The 18,424-nt window shown below is 36.5% G+C and overlaps 1 protein-coding gene across 1 annotated transcript in view; it reads left to right on the top strand.

Annotated features, from left to right (window-relative positions):
• The window catches only part of UPF2 (UPF2 regulator of nonsense mediated mRNA decay), a 94,581-nt gene that overhangs the window by 63,566 nt on the left and 12,591 nt on the right, over positions 1–18,424 (top strand). The window contains exons 15-19 of the mRNA XM_052650867.1: positions 841–1,024; positions 6,091–6,230; positions 11,670–11,774; positions 12,068–12,166; positions 17,110–17,277. Of these exons, the coding sequence (XP_052506827.1) occupies positions 841–1,024; positions 6,091–6,230; positions 11,670–11,774; positions 12,068–12,166; positions 17,110–17,277 (696 nt within the window). The remainder of the gene's footprint in view (positions 1–840; positions 1,025–6,090; positions 6,231–11,669; positions 11,775–12,067; positions 12,167–17,109; positions 17,278–18,424) is intronic.

The raw sequence follows: 18,424 nt of genomic DNA, 5'->3' as shown, positions 1-18,424 counted from the left end.
AGTGTGCACACACATTGCCTGAGGATATTTTACAGTGCACACGCTGTAATTCAGCTGGCCTATGATGGGGGAGTCATAAGATTCCGTATGTCTAACAGGCTCTGAGTTCCCACAGTTGGAATAGCAAAGATAGAGTCGGGCATGACTGAAGTGACTTAGTAGCAGCAGCAGAACAAATTGGAGAGGATGATTAAACAACCAGAGAAATAGCTGTTTATATACAAGTAAATTTGTGGGTTGTGCTTTTTAGTTAAACTTGAGAATTACAGGTACAAAATAGAAGGAAGGAGCCAGGCTAGAATACGAGAGGGAATATATCTGAACAGTGCCATATACACAGTAGATGTTCAATAAATGCTTGTTGATTTCTGATTTTTATATATTCAGTAACCCTGTCTTTAGATACTTTGACTCTTCAAAATATCAAAGCAAGTAGTATAGAGAAACATGTATCAAAACCATGGCCTCAAGTTTGGTTGTTTTTGTAAAATTAAATACTTTCAAGCCCTTTTTGGGATGTGGGAATGGAGTTTCTGCCTGGTTTCAGTACCTGAAAATATATTTGGTGTTTATTTATAATTTTTCCTTGCTTTTAAAAAAGATTACAACAGATATAGTAAAAGAGTGTATTTAAAGTTACCAAATGGCTTAGAAACAGACTAGATGGAGGGAAATAAATCTGTTATGATCATTGCTGTTGACCATTAATAAAAATGTAGGTGTCTTGTCCAACTCTTTAGCTTAGTTGTTATAACTAGGTGAAGTCACGATATAGATTATTATTTTAAATATTTTGTTACTAATTTCTTATAGCTAAATTTATTTTTCATTTGTTATCAGCGTTATGTTTGGTGGAAGAAAAGTTTGGAGGTTTGGACAAAAGACCATCCATTTCCTATTGACATAGATTACATGATCAGTGACACACTAGAACTGCTAAGACCAAAGATCAAACTCTGTAATTCTCTGGAAGAATCCATCAGGCAGGTACACGACTTGGAACGAGAATTCTTAATAAAACTAGGTAAGCAATTAATTACAGAGAAAAGGTAAAGATGATATTTGGCAGATTGTTTCTAGGATTTGCTTTATAATGTTTTCAGTTAGCTTTTACTTTTTGTATACTTTTAATTTTTTGATGCTGAGTGTTACATAATAGTGTTAGGTAAGATCTGGGTGGCTTACTTCTTCATTAAAAATCCCAAATTAGAGGAAAACAGTCATGTAAAACTTGAAACAAATGATGGTGATGGAAAAACAATCCTGTCAGCCTCTGAATTTTATAGTTTTTGGTTGCTAATTTAAAAGTCTACTTTTGATTAAAGCATCTCATATACGGTATATATTTTCAACAAACACCATTTCCTAAGACAGAGCAGGCTTGACACTATAAAGGGAATGCCAATTAGAAGTTTGAAACTATCCTACAGAATTTCAGACCCTTGTCACTGAGGAAGTTGTCTCCCCCTCTAAAGACTAGAGGACATGTGAGAAGCATGCTGCAGGAGAGTTGGTCTCTTTACTGTCTCAGTGTCCTTTAGCTATTGTTCTGGAAGAAGAATTGGTAAGGAACTGGATAAGCTGACTAGCCTTGCTAGTGGAAATAATTGGAATAAGGTGGGGCCTTTCCAGTGTGGTTTGCTTGCTGATAGTTCTTAGCATGTTGTAGTCATTTCAAAGTGACATGATTTCAGCCTACAAATTTAGCATTTTATTAGGAGATCCTTACCATGACCGATTGTAATAATTGTATAAATTTACTATGTTGCATATCCGAGAAACCACTTTCATGGCAAAGGCACTGGTGATTCTTTTCCTCTAAAACTATTTTTTTCATACTACATCATCATATTAATAGGGTTTCTTTCTCCAAGGCAAACCCTTTTTTGAAGAATGTGATTGCTATTATCTATCTGAGCATTGCTTTAAAGATGCTACTGATTATAAACTATTCACTTTCCTACTTACCAACCCATAAAGACACATGTGGTTCTTTTTATTGTTTAACTTTGTCCCAAATAATCCACTTTCTTTTCCTTTTCAGATTTCTAATTGTATACAGTGATTATTTCAAGCAGATTGTTTATCTACTTGTTTATTTCATTTACTTATATGCTTTGAAATAGTCTTGTTACCCAAAGACTTAAGAATGAATGGCACTCCCTGTATAGTGGGCATAAGGAAATACTAATTGGAGCAGTATGATTTATACATTATAGAGCAGAGAATTAAAGAACTTGAGGCTTCTTTTGAAGAATCTGTCCTTCTTTAGAGTGTGGAAAGGAAAGAAATAGGCCATCATTTGCAAATGCAGTTCTAAAGATGGTGTCAACTAGGATCATTATGCCCTCAAGTAGACCCATTTCCCTTCTGTTTTAGAATCTAAATATCAGAGAGAAGATACACATGAATAAGTATATATTAAATCTGTTTCCTTGCTAAACCATAAGATGATACAGCATCTTGCCTTTGGTAGTTTTTTGTTTTCAACCACTTGTAAATTTATTATCATTCTAATTTTATAGCAACCCAGTGCTAACTTAATAGAATTTTCTTATATTTAAAAAACATTTTAATATTATTAAAAGTAATAAAAATGTTCATGACAGAAAATTTGAAGAATGCCAAGAAAACAAAAATCACTGTTATTTCGTATGCAAAGATAATCACGTTATTAACATTTTGATGCATGTTCTGTTTAAAATTTTTTTCACGTTTGCAGTTTTATAACTGGACTTTTTTCTGTCTAATGTATTATGAAATTTTCTGACAAAATACTTTTCTAAACCTTTAATTTTAAAACAGCGGTCTTATTTTCCTTTGTGTGAATGCGTTAATTCTGTTTGACATTTGGGTTATTGCTAATTTTGCATCACTGTAAATAACGTTGTTATTTTTGTGTGTATCTTGATTTTCTCAAGGTAGAATTACTAGCTCTATGACATTCTCTTTAAGAACAAAACCAACATGGTAATAAGCAATGTAATATAACTCTGGTTTGGAAGTTGTAGATTATATCATAAGGAACAGAAATGGAGGTAATAAAAATGAAAAAAGTCATGAATAAATTGCTTATACAACAGAAGAGTATATTTCATAAATTAGAAATAAAATTAGCAGAATAAAATGCCCAGAAGTCATCCCAGTTTAATATAAAACAATTTAGTGTATGATGAAATAGGAGTCTTAAAATAGGATAAGAGCAACAGGTGAGCATTTGGGAGGAAAATTGATACAGAGCCACATCTTATATCATCAAACTCCAGATGTATTAAAGAGTTAAATATTTATTTTTAAAAAGTTAAAAATAGATCTGATCATCAGATATTTGGAGAGGTGTTAATTTTCCTAAATTTTAAAATGATACAGGAAAGCATGCACACGTTGACATATTTGGGTTTTAAGACTTTTGTACAATGAAAAAATAAGTTCGAAGTGAAAATAGCTCCTGTGCCAAGGTATCATTATTTACATAAAGAGCACAGGCAAACTGATGAAAGTAGAACACCCAATAGATGAATGAACGTAACATAATCAAATAAGTGAGGGCAGGAAGAGTTGGTATTTTTATTAAGTACTATCTGTTTCCCAAAATTAAAGTGGAAGGTATTGTTCATACTTGACCAAAGAGTTAGGTAACGCCCAAATCAAAACACTGGGTTAACCGATTGAGCCAAAATTCAAACTGCTCTTTCTGACATACTGGATGTGTGGGGGAAATGCTCAGCATGTCTATTTGAGCAAAGAAATAACGGATGAAAAACCATTTGGAAGAGAGGGAGTGTTAAAATTATTACTCTCTGTCAAGAACAGGAAAACTGAGGCACCAAAGTAGCTCACATTCAAGAGAACAATATTTGACTTTGGTCCAAGTACAATTCATTCTGACCCATACTGTAAACATTTTACTCTCTAGGTTTTACATTTTATTAATGCCATGTCCTTTATATGTGCATTTTTATCTGCCTTGCTTATTTTAGACTGAGTGTGTCCTAGAGGTCAGCAACTGAATAGTTTATTATCCAGCTTAGCAAATGCAAAATATGTTTATAAACTCCTTTTGAAACTAACTTGCAATGCAAATGAAAATGTGTTAGAAATAGTAGTATTTTCCTTACAAATTATGGCTATCAAAACAAAGGTACTTACCATTACAGTTCTCCTCATGACATATATTTTAAAGTGGCTATAAAAAAGATGTAATGATATATTGCTGCTGCTGCTGCTAAGTTGCATCAGTCGTGTCCGACTCTGTGCGACCCCATAGACAGCCTCCTACCAGGCTCCTCTGTCCCTGGGATTCTCCAGGCAAGAACACTGGAGTGGGTTGCCATTTCCTTCTCCAGTGCATGAAAGTGAAAAGTGAAAGTGAAGTCGCTCAGTCATGTCTGACTCTTAGCGACCTCATGGACTACAGCCTACCAGGCTCCTCCATCCATGGGATTTTCCAGGCAAGAGTACTGGAGCGGGGTGCCATTGCCTTCTCCGAATGATATATTAGGTCATGTCAGTTTATCAGTGCTATGATATTAGGTTTTTACGGTCCTGATTTTTAATTTTTTGCCTTTGATCACATAAAAGCCCAGTATTTTGCTCCCGTTCAAATAAATACATGAATAAAATAGTGAGTTAGTGGTATCAATCAGAGACAGCAGCTTTTTTTATCAGTATTATTATATTTTTTAAAATAGATCTCTCTCAGATTCATCCATCTCTCCTCACCTTTTTAATTTCCGAACTTGATTGTACCTGCTTTCATCACTTTGTAGTCTCTGTTTTTGTCAGTTCTTAGTTAATTGCTCAGACTTAAGACACGAGTAATTTTTTGCTGTTGTTGATTGTGTTAGTTTTTCAGACTTTCTGGACTCCAGTATACCTCATAAAAGAGAGGGCTAAATCCCATCATTACTGAAGTTTCTGTCTGCTCTAATTGTGTAAGATTCTGTGAATAAACAAGGGTTTACTAAACACCTACTGTGTATTTATCAATATATGGCCTCTAATAAGTTTTGAATATATAAAAAAAGTTTTTTGTTCTCAAAGGCCTTATACTGTGACATAACATTTATTGAAATCATTAGAAAAACCATTGCATGGTGTATCTTTAAATGCAGTTCTCCAAGTAGCTTTATCAATTCTATGATGAATTCTCCAAGTAGCTTTAGGAACAAGTAGGAGGAAAAGTAATACTCATTGAGTTTATTCAGGAAAGGAAACTTAGACTGAATTTGAAGAATGTATAGAATTTAAAAGAGCATATTGAAAGATATTCTATATTGAGAAGCAATTTGATGAGCAGGACCCCAAGGAAATATGCTTTATGATACAGAAGAGTCTGCCCCAACTACTGGAGAAGGCTTGATTAAGACTTGTAATTGTGGGGAAAAGTCAGATCATATGAGGCCGTGGAATGTGCACCTTCAAAGTAGAGTGTAGTTTGGAACTCACATAATAATAAAGAATTTACTAGGCAGTGAGATGTGGATGAACATGGGAGGTGACCCATATTCACACGAGGGCATTGCCTCTGGAGGAACACACTGTTAGGAAGGAAAAAACAGCTCTGTGATGACACACGTTAGAAGTGTCACCGTGTATCTGCCTCCTCTGTCTTAATTTGCAGATATTCAAATTAAGAGTCAAATGTGATTTCTGCATTAAAGCAGTGTAATTTTTTATTGTATCTTTAAGTTTTTAGAGATTCTTGACATGCCATTTGATAAAATATGTAACTGTGGTTGCCTTGTGTGTGGCCAAAGCTGCACTATATGGGCTGCTATTTGTTCATATGAGACTCAGATAGTCTGAAGCTCTGAGGAAGTAAAAAAAAATAATTGTGGGGTTTTTTGGTGTTTTATTTTTTTGCTAGTTTTAAAGAAATATATCTGTGCTCCTTTGTTGAAATAAAGGACTGTTTAGTTTTTTTAATGGTTCTTAAAATAGCTTTAAATTCTGTTCTTAATTTACTGAACTGAGAACATGACTGTTGAATTATCTTCATATATACTTTAAATGGTATAATATTCACTTTGGAAATTTTGCCTTTATCTTGTTTTGTAAAGTCTTTTTCTACTTTCTTCTCACTTCAAGGCCTCGTAAATGACAAAGACTCTAAAGATTCTATGACAGAAGGAGAAAATCTTGAAGAAGATGAAGAAGAAGAAGAAGGAGGAGCTGAAACAGAGGAACAATCTGGAAATGAAAGTGAAGTGAATGAGCCAGAGGAAGAGGTGATGACTTTTATTTATAGCAGTAAATGTAACTAGTAGTTTATGTCTATTATAAAACTGCTGGATTAATTGAGGGGTTTTTATGAGTAAGAAAATACTGATGATAGGATTTTTTAAAATTACTATTAAGAGCAGTTTTAAAGAGCAGTTTTAGGTTCACAGCAAAATTAAAGGGAAGATAGCAAGATTTCCTGTATATCACCTTCTCCTATCTACTCACACAGTCTCCCCCAGTCAGCATCCCCCACCAAAGTGGTACATTTGTTAATAATTGATGAACCTACAGCAACACGTCATAATCACCCTAAGTCCGTCATTTACATCGTGGTTGACTTTTGGTGGTATACTTTCTGTGAGTTTAGGTAAAAGTATAATGACATGTTAACCATCAGTATGGTTAGGATTTTTATTTAATAAGCAATTTGAAGACAAAAAATTATTTGATCTGCTCTGTAACTTAATCTCATTGTTGAGTGTGGACTTTTTAACCTGTGGGTTTTATGAAGAAGTTGCTGACTAGATACTAGTAACTTTGTTTTCCCCAGATCTGATAGTATAAGAAATCTGAAAATCATCATGTACCATTGTCTTTGTTGTTAAAAGTCTGTTAGGCCAGACCGTATGAAATGACTGTTCTACCATTTTGGACCTACCAAACTGTCATTTTTATATATGATTCAACATAATAGTTCTAATTCTTTCCACTTTTTTCTTTTAAACCTGCTTTAAGTTTTAAAAATTCCACCTGAAAGACTGAGTGTCTGGGTTCATCATTTGGAGTAGACTGGGCAGTGAGTTAGGGATGTAGAAGACACTGCAACTGACTGGTTAGCTGATCATTGTTCAGCTGGGTAATGAGTAAGTAAGGGTTTGTTATGCTGTTCTGTCTACATTAATATATATTTAAGTTAGAAGGTTAAGAAAATGGAAAGTCAGGTAAGAATTACAATAACATACTGATGAATAAAATGTATACCATGAAATTAGGACCTTTTCACTTTTTAAGCTTATAATATGACATCATGTGCATGGCTTTTTGTGCTTGGGTGCTAAAAGCATTTAGGAGAGAGTGATCATTTAGAAGTGTGATTTTAATTAAATACTGAAAAAGTATAAATGTATAATCAATACTTATAATCAATACAGTGTTTTATGGAAATGGAATTTATTAAATTTTAAAGTTTTGATTCATAGTAAATAGAATGCAAATGTTTAGAGGTTATGAGTTGTTTAATGTATAAAGGAGTATAGATTATTTAAGGCATTCATAAGATAGGTTCATAAACTGGGTTATTTCTGACTGTGCTGCGTCTTCATTGCCGCACATGAGCTTCTCTAGTTGTGGTGAGCGGGGGGTGTTCTCTGGTTCCAGTGCGACGGCTTCTCACCATGGCTTCTCTTGTTGTTGAGTGCTGGCTTTAGTGTGCACAGGCTTCGTTGTTGCGGTGCTTGGGCTTAGTTGCTCCATAGCTTGTGGGATCTTCCCAGACCAGGGATCAAATTGATGTCCCTTGCCTTACAAGGTGGATTCTTAACCACTAGACCACCAGGGGAGCCCTAAACTAGATTTTTTAAAAGCTTCATTTAGCATGAAAGAAAAACAACCATGCATGCATACATGCTAAGTCGCTTTAGTTGTGTCCGACTCTTTGCGACCTTATGGATTATAGCCTTCCAGGCTCCTCTGTCCATGGGATTCTTCAGGCAAGTATACTGGAGTGAGTTAAATGACCCATAATTTAAAGTAATTAAGGTTTTCTATAGTTAGAAGTAAAAATCCCTAAGTCTTTGTTTTGTTTAATTTGACTACATAGCAGATAGCTTCGCTATTAAAAATGAATGATTGTATAAAAGGCAGCTTGTTTGTTTGGCTTTTTAAATTGGCTGGGCTTCCTGTATGGCTCAGCTGGTAAAAGAATCCGCCTACAGTGTGGGAGACCTGGGTTCGTTCGATCCCTTGGTTGGGAAGATCCCCTGGAGAAGGGAAAGGCTATCCACTCCAGTATTCTAGCTTAGAGAATTCCATGGACTGTATACTCCATGGGGTTGCAAAGAGTCAGACTTGACTGAAGGACTTTCACTTTAAATTTGGCTAGCATTTATAGGCAGTGGAAGTACATCTTTATATTGGGTTATTTTGCTACCACTTTCCCCCCAGTTTTATTGCGATATAGTTGATAATAACATTGCATTAGTTCAAGGTGTACATTCAACAGTGATTTGATATATATATATATATAGAGAGAGAGAGAGAGAGAGAGAGAAAGGCAGAAATGATTACCATAATAAGTTTAGTTAACATTCATCACCTCACAGTTATAAATGTTTTTTTCTTATAATGAGAACTATTAAGATCTACTGTCTTAGCAAACTTTAAACAGTACAGTATTGTCATCACTTTCTCTTTCCAACCTGACAGCTCCCCTAAAGTAGATATAAATAAGCTGATAAAAATTTAGAACTGGAATATGTTTCTATAATACATTTCTATGAAATAGATATTGCTATATTGCTTTTCTAAAAAATGAGATCATAGAAACATTCGATTATATAATTTAAATTGGCTTATTAAGTATTTTATAACAACAAAAGGAAATAAGTGTTTTGTATATTTAGACTAATGTTCCATTTCGTATTTTTAGACTAATCTTATGGCTGTCTATGGATTTTGCACTAATTTGATAAAGAAACTAATAAATGAAACATCCTCAGTAAATGTGACATTAAAGAATAGCTCATTTTCCTATAGATTCCTCATTTGAATACTTGCGATATTTTCTCCAAATGCATTTCAGCTTTTAAAAAGTGAACTTTATAATTTTAAAAATTGTATCATTTTAAACTATTTCTTTCTGGCTGTAAAGTGGATATTATACATAATATATGTGAATTTGCTAAATGGGAAAACAAATTCAACAGGATGACTCCTGAGTCTTGGCTGGGAGGAGATGTGAAAGGAGTATGGTTGGTTTATTGAGCCGATTATACAGAGTGAAGTAAGCCAGAAAGAAAAACACCAATACAGTATACTAACACATATATATGGAATTTAGAAAGATGGCAATGACGACCCTGTATGCAAGACAGGAAAAAAGACACAGCTGTGTATAACGGACTTTTGGACTCAGAGGGAGAGGGAGAGGGTGGGATGATTTGGGAGAATGGCATTCTGTCATGTATACTGTCATGTAAGAATTGAATCGCCAGTCTATGTCTGACGCAGGATACAGCATGCTTGGGGCTGGTGCATGGGGATGACCCACAGAGATGTTATGGGGAGGGAGGTGGGAGGGGGGTTCATGTTTGGGAACACATGTAAGAATTAAAGATTTTAAAATTAAAAAAAAAAAAAACTATAAAAAAAAAAAAAAAGAAATGGAATTGGAATTGTTACTCTCCCACCCAGGACCACCCTTTCCCATGACTATCCTCCAAACATAGGAGAATATTTTTAGAGAGAGAAGATGGGTTGATTATAAAGTAGTGAGGACAATGTGTAGAATATTCTATAAATATATGCCTCGACTGAGAAAAGAATAGGGCTAGAGTGAAACTCTACAGAAACGTTGTACTTCTCTTTTCCATCTTGTTCCACAACTCTTCCAAGCTCCGGATGGCCTTTTGAAGTTATTCTTAACACCTCAGTTCAGTTCAATCGCTCAGTCGTGTCCAACTCTTTGCGACCCCATGGACTGTAGCACACCAGGCTTCCTTGTCCATCACCATCTCCCAGCTGCTGCTGCTGCTGCTGCTGCTAAGTCATTTCAGTCGTGTCTGACTCTGTGTGACCCCATAGACGGTAGCCTACCAGGCTCCCCCGTCCCTGGGATTCTCCAGGCAAGAACACTGGAATGGGTTGCCATTTCCTTCTCCAATGCATCAAAGTGAAAAGTGAAAGTGAAGTCACTCAGTCATGTCTGACTCTTAGCGACCCCATGGACTGCAGCCCTCCAGGTTCCTCCATCCATGGGATTTTCTAGGCAAGAGTACTGGAATGGGGTGCCATTGCCTTCTCCACCATCTCCTAGAGTTTACTCAAACTCAGGTCCATTGAGTCGGTGATGACATCCAACCATCTCATCCTCTGTTGTCCCCTTCTCCTCCCACCTTCAACCTTTCCTAGCATTAGGGTCTTTTCCAATGAGTCAGTTCTTTGTATCAGGTGGCCAAAGTAATATAAAAATTGGTGAAAGAAAAAATTCATGCATTTTAGCTTAGTTTTTGAATAGGAAGTATCTTTCCAGTGTAAAGAAATGATTTTTTTTTCCCAAGAGCCAGTTGAAGTGCATTTCTATTGCAGATTTAATTTTGAAGTATAGAATTTTGTCAAAAAATTTAATGTATTTCTGTACTTGGCTCAAATATTTCCACTTCAGAAATTCTAAAAGTTTTCAAGTATCTGTAAAGTATTAATAGTTTAGATTTTTGAAATTAATTGCTAGGTATACTAAGTGTATCATAACACATTTAAATCATTTGTTTTCTCATAGGAATTATTTCTCATTCACTTTATTTCTCTCAGCACAATGAGAAGCAGCTGGGTTTAGTGCAGTATTTTTTTTCCCCCTTAACTTTTATGGAACAAAGTGGGAGTGAATTGTGTTGAAAGGTTCCTCAGATTGAATGCCGCCACTGTGTGGCCTTTTTTGGGGCGGGGGCGGGGGTTGGTTATGGTTTCTGTTTTGTGTCTCTTTGCAAATCCATTGGAGTTCTGCTCAGTCTTCCATTTGAAGAGGAATTTTGGCTGGTAGACGAGGATGTCAGGGTACTGACAGGAGATAGGGGAGATATAATACTTGAAAGCCACCAGCAAAGGGAGTCAGAATGTCTAGCTTTTTGGCTTAAAAAAGCACGTGTCCTTGAGCAAGTCATTTAACTTTTCCAAGCAGTAGTTTTTTCACATATAAAAATGAAGACAATAAAGCTTATCCGTCCTTCTTCAGAACTGGGTGAGCAACAAAATGCTGTGAGAGTACACTCCACCCTGAGATGCTTTATGCAGTGAGATACTTTATAAAATATAGTGTCATTGCTTTCAGATAGTAATGATGTTAAATTTGAATTGTCAGTTTTCATTGCAGAGTTACATGAGTATTAAAGAACTACTGTGAGAAAAATCAGTCTCAAGTTTGTTAGGAAGGAGAAAAATATGAAAGGTGTAAGAAACTTGTTCCTTGTGGAATTCATGGATAAGTTTCTAAAAAGGATCTTTGTATTACTAGGTCAGTGGAAGATATAAAATGGGTTTTTTAGCTACTGGTGTGTAGTAAGAGTTGCCAGCTGACTTTGCCCTACCATTCTAGGCAGACTGCATGAAAGGCTGAAACTGGAGAATAAGAAATAATTATACATAAATTTTAACATCTTTTTAAGGCATGTAAAGTCATTAGTAAAGTTTTTCAAAAGTTTTAATCTTCTACAAATATTAAACAATTTCAGGAGGGTTCTGATAATGATGATGATGAAGGAGAGGAGGAAGAGGAAGAGAATACAGATTATCTCACGGATTCAAATAAAGAGAATGAAACTGATGAAGAAAATACTGTACGTATCATTAAAACTTTGCTCTTTGAAATTGTTCATCATATTTCAATTTTAGCCACCAAGGTTTTGATTTTTGTGATTACTGAAATATTTCTTTAGAAATTCATTTTTGATTTATTATCTAAACACTTTTCTTTATTTGCAGGTTCTTTGAATATTTAATAATGTTATTATTTTACCTAACTCATTCCTTGACTTAACGTTGAACAAGTTATCAATACAGAAGGCTCTGCCATAGAAAACATTACAGTTAGAATTCCCAGTTTGAATTGTTTCTGTTTTGTTTTAATAAGGAGGTAATGATTAAAGGAGGTGGACTGAAACATGTACCTTGTGTAGAAGATGAAGACTTCATTCAAGCTCTGGATAAAATGATGCTAGAAAACCTTCAGGTATTAAATGTTGCTCTATTCCAAAGTACTTTAATATAAAGTATTGCAGCACACTTGATTGTGATGGGAGAGTCTCTGTTCTCTAAACATTTACCTCTGCAGCAGCTTTTCCTAACTTAGGCAGTTTGAGGCTGCCAGTACTTCTGGCATCCTACATCCTGATTTGCTATGCTTCTTTGAAATAGAGTAGAAAAAATAAATGTTATCAGACTTGGAGCAGAGTAATTTCATTGTATCACCCTCTGCCTTTTCTCTTTCTAAGACCCTTTACTTGCAGTTTGTTTAGGAGTCAAACTACAGAAGATTAGAATTTGGGGAAATTTAATTTAGCAAATTCTTTAGTTTGATTTATAATTTGAATAACTTGTATATAAGTATCTGGAAGAATATTGGTTATTTGATGTTTAAAGTACTCATGATATTAAGATACTGGATTTTATTAAAAGCTCCATCTTCCAGTGATTTAGGTAATTGTGTTTTATGTTTTCTGTAGTTAGGAGTAAAATCCCATGAACTATTTACTTAAGCCCTATTTGTAGCTATTGTTAAGCCCTTTGGTGATTTGAGGGCTTTTGTCGGAGTGGTAGGTGAAAGCTCCACGGAGTGGGCTCAGTGGAAAATGGAAAAGGGAGAAGTGAACATACTGGATACAGGTAGAGCTGACTTGAGAAGTTTTTACTAGAAAGAGGAGAAAAATGGGCATGTAGCTAGAGAAAGTCAGTTGAAAGAGGAATGTTATGGAGTACATGCTGATGGAATAATCCTTTAGAGAAGATGGATTTTACTTTCATTGTCACTACTAAGCTATGATAATGTATAAATTAGCAGTGCAGGTACATTAGTCTCAGGAACCAAAGGAACAGAATACTTTGGTAGAGTGTAAAGGAAGAGCCTTTTTCAGATGAGATAATCAGAGAAGACATCTCTGAGACCATGACTTGTAGACAAGACAGGTACAAAGGAACCATCTAGGTGAAAAATTAGGATTAATGCAAAAACTGTGTCAGAGGTCCAGATCAGGCAGAAAGTACTTGTCTGAAAAACTTTAAAAAGGGCGCCAGTAGTAATAGAACATAGTCTGTCTGTGGGAGGGTCACAGCATGAGACAGGTAGTTGGGAGTGGCACAGTCCTTGAAGGAGCTGGTTCAGACTATGGGCTTCCCTGGTGGCTCAGAGGATGAAGCATCTGCCTGCAATGCCGGAGACCCAGGTTCAGTCCCTAGGTTGGGAAGATCCCCTGGAGAAGGAAATAGCAATCCACTCCAGTATTCCGGGGTCACAGAGTCGGACATGACTGAGTGACTTCACACACACACTCAGACTGTGTGTTAGTTGCTCAGTCGTGTCCGACTGTTTGCAACCCCACAGACTGTATCCCACCAGGCTCCTCTGTTCATGGGAGTCTCCAGGCAAAAATACTGGAGTGGCTTGCCATTCCCTTCTCCAGAGGATCTTCCTAACCTAGGGATCAAACCCTGGTCTCCTGAGATAGGACTAAAAGCAGAGAGACTAACCAGGGGTGTGGTTAGAAGGCTGTGGTGGTAACCTAGCTGAAAGATAATGGTCATCTGTCTAGGAGAGTGGCAGGGCACATGGACAGAAGTCTGGATTTGAAAGCTATTTGGGAGGCAGAATGAACTGGATTTATTTGGTGCTTGTTTAGGTAGCAGTATGTGGGGCCCAAGGAGTCAAGGATGCCACCCAGTCCTGTGGCTTGGACCACTGGCTTGTCTCTAAGAAACAGGAGAGTGCGAGTAGGAGTTGCACTTGGTAAGTTTGAGGAGCCTGTGAGGCGTCAGTGGAAATGTCTGGAGAGCAGAGAGAAACATAAACTGAGCAGTTGTTAGAGTAGTTTTAAAGCCATGGCAATAACTGGCTCATCCAGATGTAAAGTGTGGAGACAGAGGAGAAGCAGGTTCAGGGTTGAGCCCTGACAAACCCCAACATTTAGAAAAGGTGGAAAAGCTGATGAAGTCAAAGGAATGGGAGATTTCGGTGTGGTTCCATGGTCATCACTTACTGAGAGTTCTTAAGAAGCGAGCTGGAAGGGTGAGAGGTTGTGATCAGAGAGGGGGGAAGTTTGAATACACATTTTTTGCAGTTGTGTTTATGTATAGGAGAAAACTTCATCCACTATTAGGCCCTGATTTTAAATCATTATCAGATACCCAAAATGAACAGTTGTACAGACTTTTTCCTTTTGCTAAAAATCATAGGAAGACACAGTATTGTAAAGACATCATTTCTCCATAAATCATGTCCTTAAATTTCATGCAGTCCTCATTCTGTCCCATCAGGGAAATTGGGGGATGAGATGAGGGTTGGAGGAAGAGAAGAACAGGGACATGGATGTAGAATGAACCTAATAAAATTATTCTTAAATTCTTCATAACTGAACAGTTAAGAAACTTGTAGAAGTGACATACAAGATAATAAAACGTTTTAAACATACAACAGTAGTTTGGTACAGGAATGGATAGATTAATCAAACAGAGGAGGGTCCAAAATAGACCTTGCATTGCATTGCGTGTGTACTCGGTTATGTGTGACTCTTTGAGACCCCATGGACTGTAGTCCACCAGGCTCCTCTGTCCACGGGATTTTCCAGGCAAGAATACTGGAGTGAGTTGCCAGAATCTAAAATAGACCTTAGAACATGGCAGTTTAATCTTGATGAAGTTAACATCTCAAATCATATGAAGGAAAATGGTATCTTCAACAAATTGTCAATAAAAAATAAAGCTGGATTTCTGTTTTTTAATTTCCACCCCATAATTAATTGCAAATCTCTCAAATAATTTTAATGATTGTAAAGACTGTTGAGCACTGCACTGACTTTACGTTTATTCTTCATACAGTGCCGTTAGCTGTTAGATACTATTCGTATTCCCATGTTTCAGTTAAAGAAACAGGCTTAGAAAAAAACAAAAAAAAAATTGCTTAAAGTGAAAGGGTAGTGAGTGGTGCAGTCTTTTATCAACCATTTGTTACACTACTTTCCAGCACGAAATGCCATAGAAATCTTTTTAGAAATAACTAACCAGGAGAAAAAAATCTACAGCTGACACAACACAAGAGTCAGTATCTGTACTAAGCTAAAGTGATTGTACAAACCAATGAGAAGAAATGAATGACTCATTTTGTTGTTGTTAGAATATAGTGCTAAAGCTCACTGATAATCAAATGACAAGCCAACTAAGAAGGGCCTTTTCATCAGGTCATAAAATACTAAGATTTAAAAAGTGATGGTACCTATTGTGGTTAAGTGTGGGTAAACATCTATACTTGGTAAATAGGAGTCCAGCCTTTTTTAGAGAGAAATTTAGTAAACCTGTCAGAATGACTTGCCATTTGATCTAAAAGTGTACTCTTAATAGTCTCTCAAGTGCATGAAAAGTGTGACACTGTAATAGAAATAAAAAGTCTAAGCTGTCAGTAGAGGTCCAATAAAATAATTAGCTCTGTACTAGATGCCCAAGGTAAGGAATCTAAAAGAAGAAGAAACATGTATGTTTAGTATAGAATAATATACATCATGGTTGCTCCTGTTCATATGTGTTGTATGTGTCACATATATATATGTTCATATATGTATATATGCAAGAAAAAAATCTGGAAGGACATGACCCATTGTTCATAATTGTTGCATCTTAGAGTCAGGCAGAGGGAGATAGCTGTAGGAATTGGTATGGACGCATTTGCTAATATATTTTTTTATTAGTTTATGAAGTGAATATGTTAATTTTATAGTCAGGAAAGAAAGATAATTTACATATCAAAATTCCTCTGACATGATTGTTTCAAATTTTAAGTTAAAAAATCTTTATAAAGAATCTTATGAACCTGGGAGAACTTCAACCAAATTCTAACAGTTGGAGCTGAGAAATCAAAAACAATAAAACCTTACACCTTTATTACCATTTTGCTGATTTGCAAGTCTCTTGCAAATATGGTGCCTGTATCAAAAGAGTATTTAAATGGCAGTAAAGAAGTTTTAATACCTTCATGCCCTTTTAGCATTACTTGCTTAGATTTGAAGTATCATGTTCATCTCTTTCCTCATTCATGCTCCATTCATTCAGACTTAGAAAATTATTTGCAGTTCCCTAAATGCACCTGCTGTTTCACATCTTTGCTTTTGCACCTGTTCTTCCACTGTCTAAATTCTCTGTGTATCCCCCAAACTGCCCTTTTACCATCTGGTTGGAAGAAGACCTGTGAAGTCTTTAACGTTCTCAAATGTCCCGTTTTCATTCAACCTTTTGTGAAATCTCAGCACCCACCCACTCTGAACCAGTCGTATGTAGTCAGTCTGTTGTACACGTTATACACAACTCAGATGAATCGTAATTAATTTCTCTTTCTTACTTAACAAGCTTATGAGCTCTTGAGGATAGAGATTATCTTTTTAATACTAGTGTCTCCAAGCTTAACACGTAGTAAGTCATCCATCACTGAAGATTTGTTTTAATAATTGTTGATAAATCCAGTGTAAATGTTAAAAAGAATTGATACTAACAAGTAGGAAGTTATCTGTTCACTCTTAAATACTGAGCTCTGACCGCATGTGCTCACAGCAGGAAACACCAGAAAAAGGGCACAGTGATGAACCCATCGGTCAGGTAGAGGTTCTCATAGATAAGGAGGCGGTTGTGGCCCATGATAATTACAAAGGAAGATGTGCGCTCTGAGGGTGAATGAAAGGGCACAGTGTACTCAGACAGGACAGGAGAACCTGCAGCACTGTGTATTTGAGTTTGGGAGAGGCCTGACCCATCAGCAGGAGCCACATTGTATCCTTCTAAGGGATGTGTGCAGGTGGTGGGCAACCCTGGTTTCAGAAAGATTACTTGGCTCTAATGACTATTCCAAAATATATAGCACTGAAGGAGTTACAAACAATTTATTGGGCTATTTACATTTTTTTCATTTCTGTCTTTAAGCAACGAAGTGGCGAATCTGTTAAAGTGCACCAACTTGATGTTGCCATTCCCTTGCACCTCAAAAGCCAGCTGAGGAAAGGACCCCCACTTGGTGGTGGGGAGGGAGAGACAGAGTCTGCAGACACAATGCCGTTTGTCATGTTAACCCGAAAAGGCAATAAGCAACAGGTGAGAATCTGTCCGCAGTGTATTCCCAGTTCATTGGTAGTTACCAAGTGTAAGTGGTAACTTTGTTTTATAGGTTCTTGCTTACAGGGAGAAAAGACTGGTATTCAGTGGTAGAAATAATTTTATCTGTTATGTGCACAGAAGACACATGTAACTTCCATCAAATAGATGGGTGTTTTTTAATGGAAAGAACATTTAAAATTTAAGTCATATGCATTTGTTAGAAGATACACATACTGACTTTCAGTAGGAAGGTTTCATCAGTAAGCTTACAGTGAGAAAAGAAAGGAGGGTGATGGCAGATAATCTTGAAAAAAAATGCTCACTTCCCAAATGGCTTTTGGGAAAAAAAAACATTGTTTTCTGACCCCTGATCCTTCTCCTCCATTCTCCTTAAACCACCTCCTCTTTCTTTCCCTTATCTCACAGATGGCCCTCAAAATCATTCCCCTGTCTACTAAGCTATCACTTTGATTCATACATTCAGTCCTCAAATATTTGTCTGCTCTGCCAAATACCAGCCCAAGTATGAGGCTATGGTGATGAACAGGATGTAGCCCCTGGCCATGTGAGCACACACCAGCTGAAGGAGAGAGACAAGCATATTACATTTGCTGATTGTGGAAAGTACCCTGAAGGAAATGGAGCCCGGCTCCCAGATCTAACTCAAGGATACATCATTTATTACTAATTCTGTTAAAAAAAAAATTCATACTTAATTATTTCTGAGTTCAAGCTGCCTCTTAGAGTTGCTGGAATCGTAGGATAATTGACAGCATTTTTTCCTGTTTTAGTGGTATGTAAAATAATGGTGCATCTTATAATTAACAGAAGCATCTATGAAATATGGTGGCTAGAACAGCTTGTCAGACCAGTCTGATACCTGGTTCCCACGTTCATTTAAATTGTCATTTAACAGCTACTTATTATTGACTTGTTACATACCAGGCACTGTTCACGTGCAGAAATATAGCAGTCAACCAAGTCCCTCCTCTCTTCGGAGCTTTCATTCTAGTATTGAGAGGCAGACAAGAAATAATGTCAGGTTGAGGACAATGCTCTGTTGGAAAATAAAGCAAGTTAAGAGGATAGGAGACTGAGGTGGGGAGGAGGTGATGAGAGGGAGACTGCTGTTGTAGAGGATGAC

This window comes from Budorcas taxicolor, chromosome 13 (assembly GCF_023091745.1).
Source record: "Budorcas taxicolor isolate Tak-1 chromosome 13, Takin1.1, whole genome shotgun sequence".
NCBI lineage: Eukaryota > Metazoa > Chordata > Mammalia > Artiodactyla > Bovidae > Budorcas > Budorcas taxicolor.
This window is presented reverse-complemented; position numbering and strand designations above follow the sequence as displayed.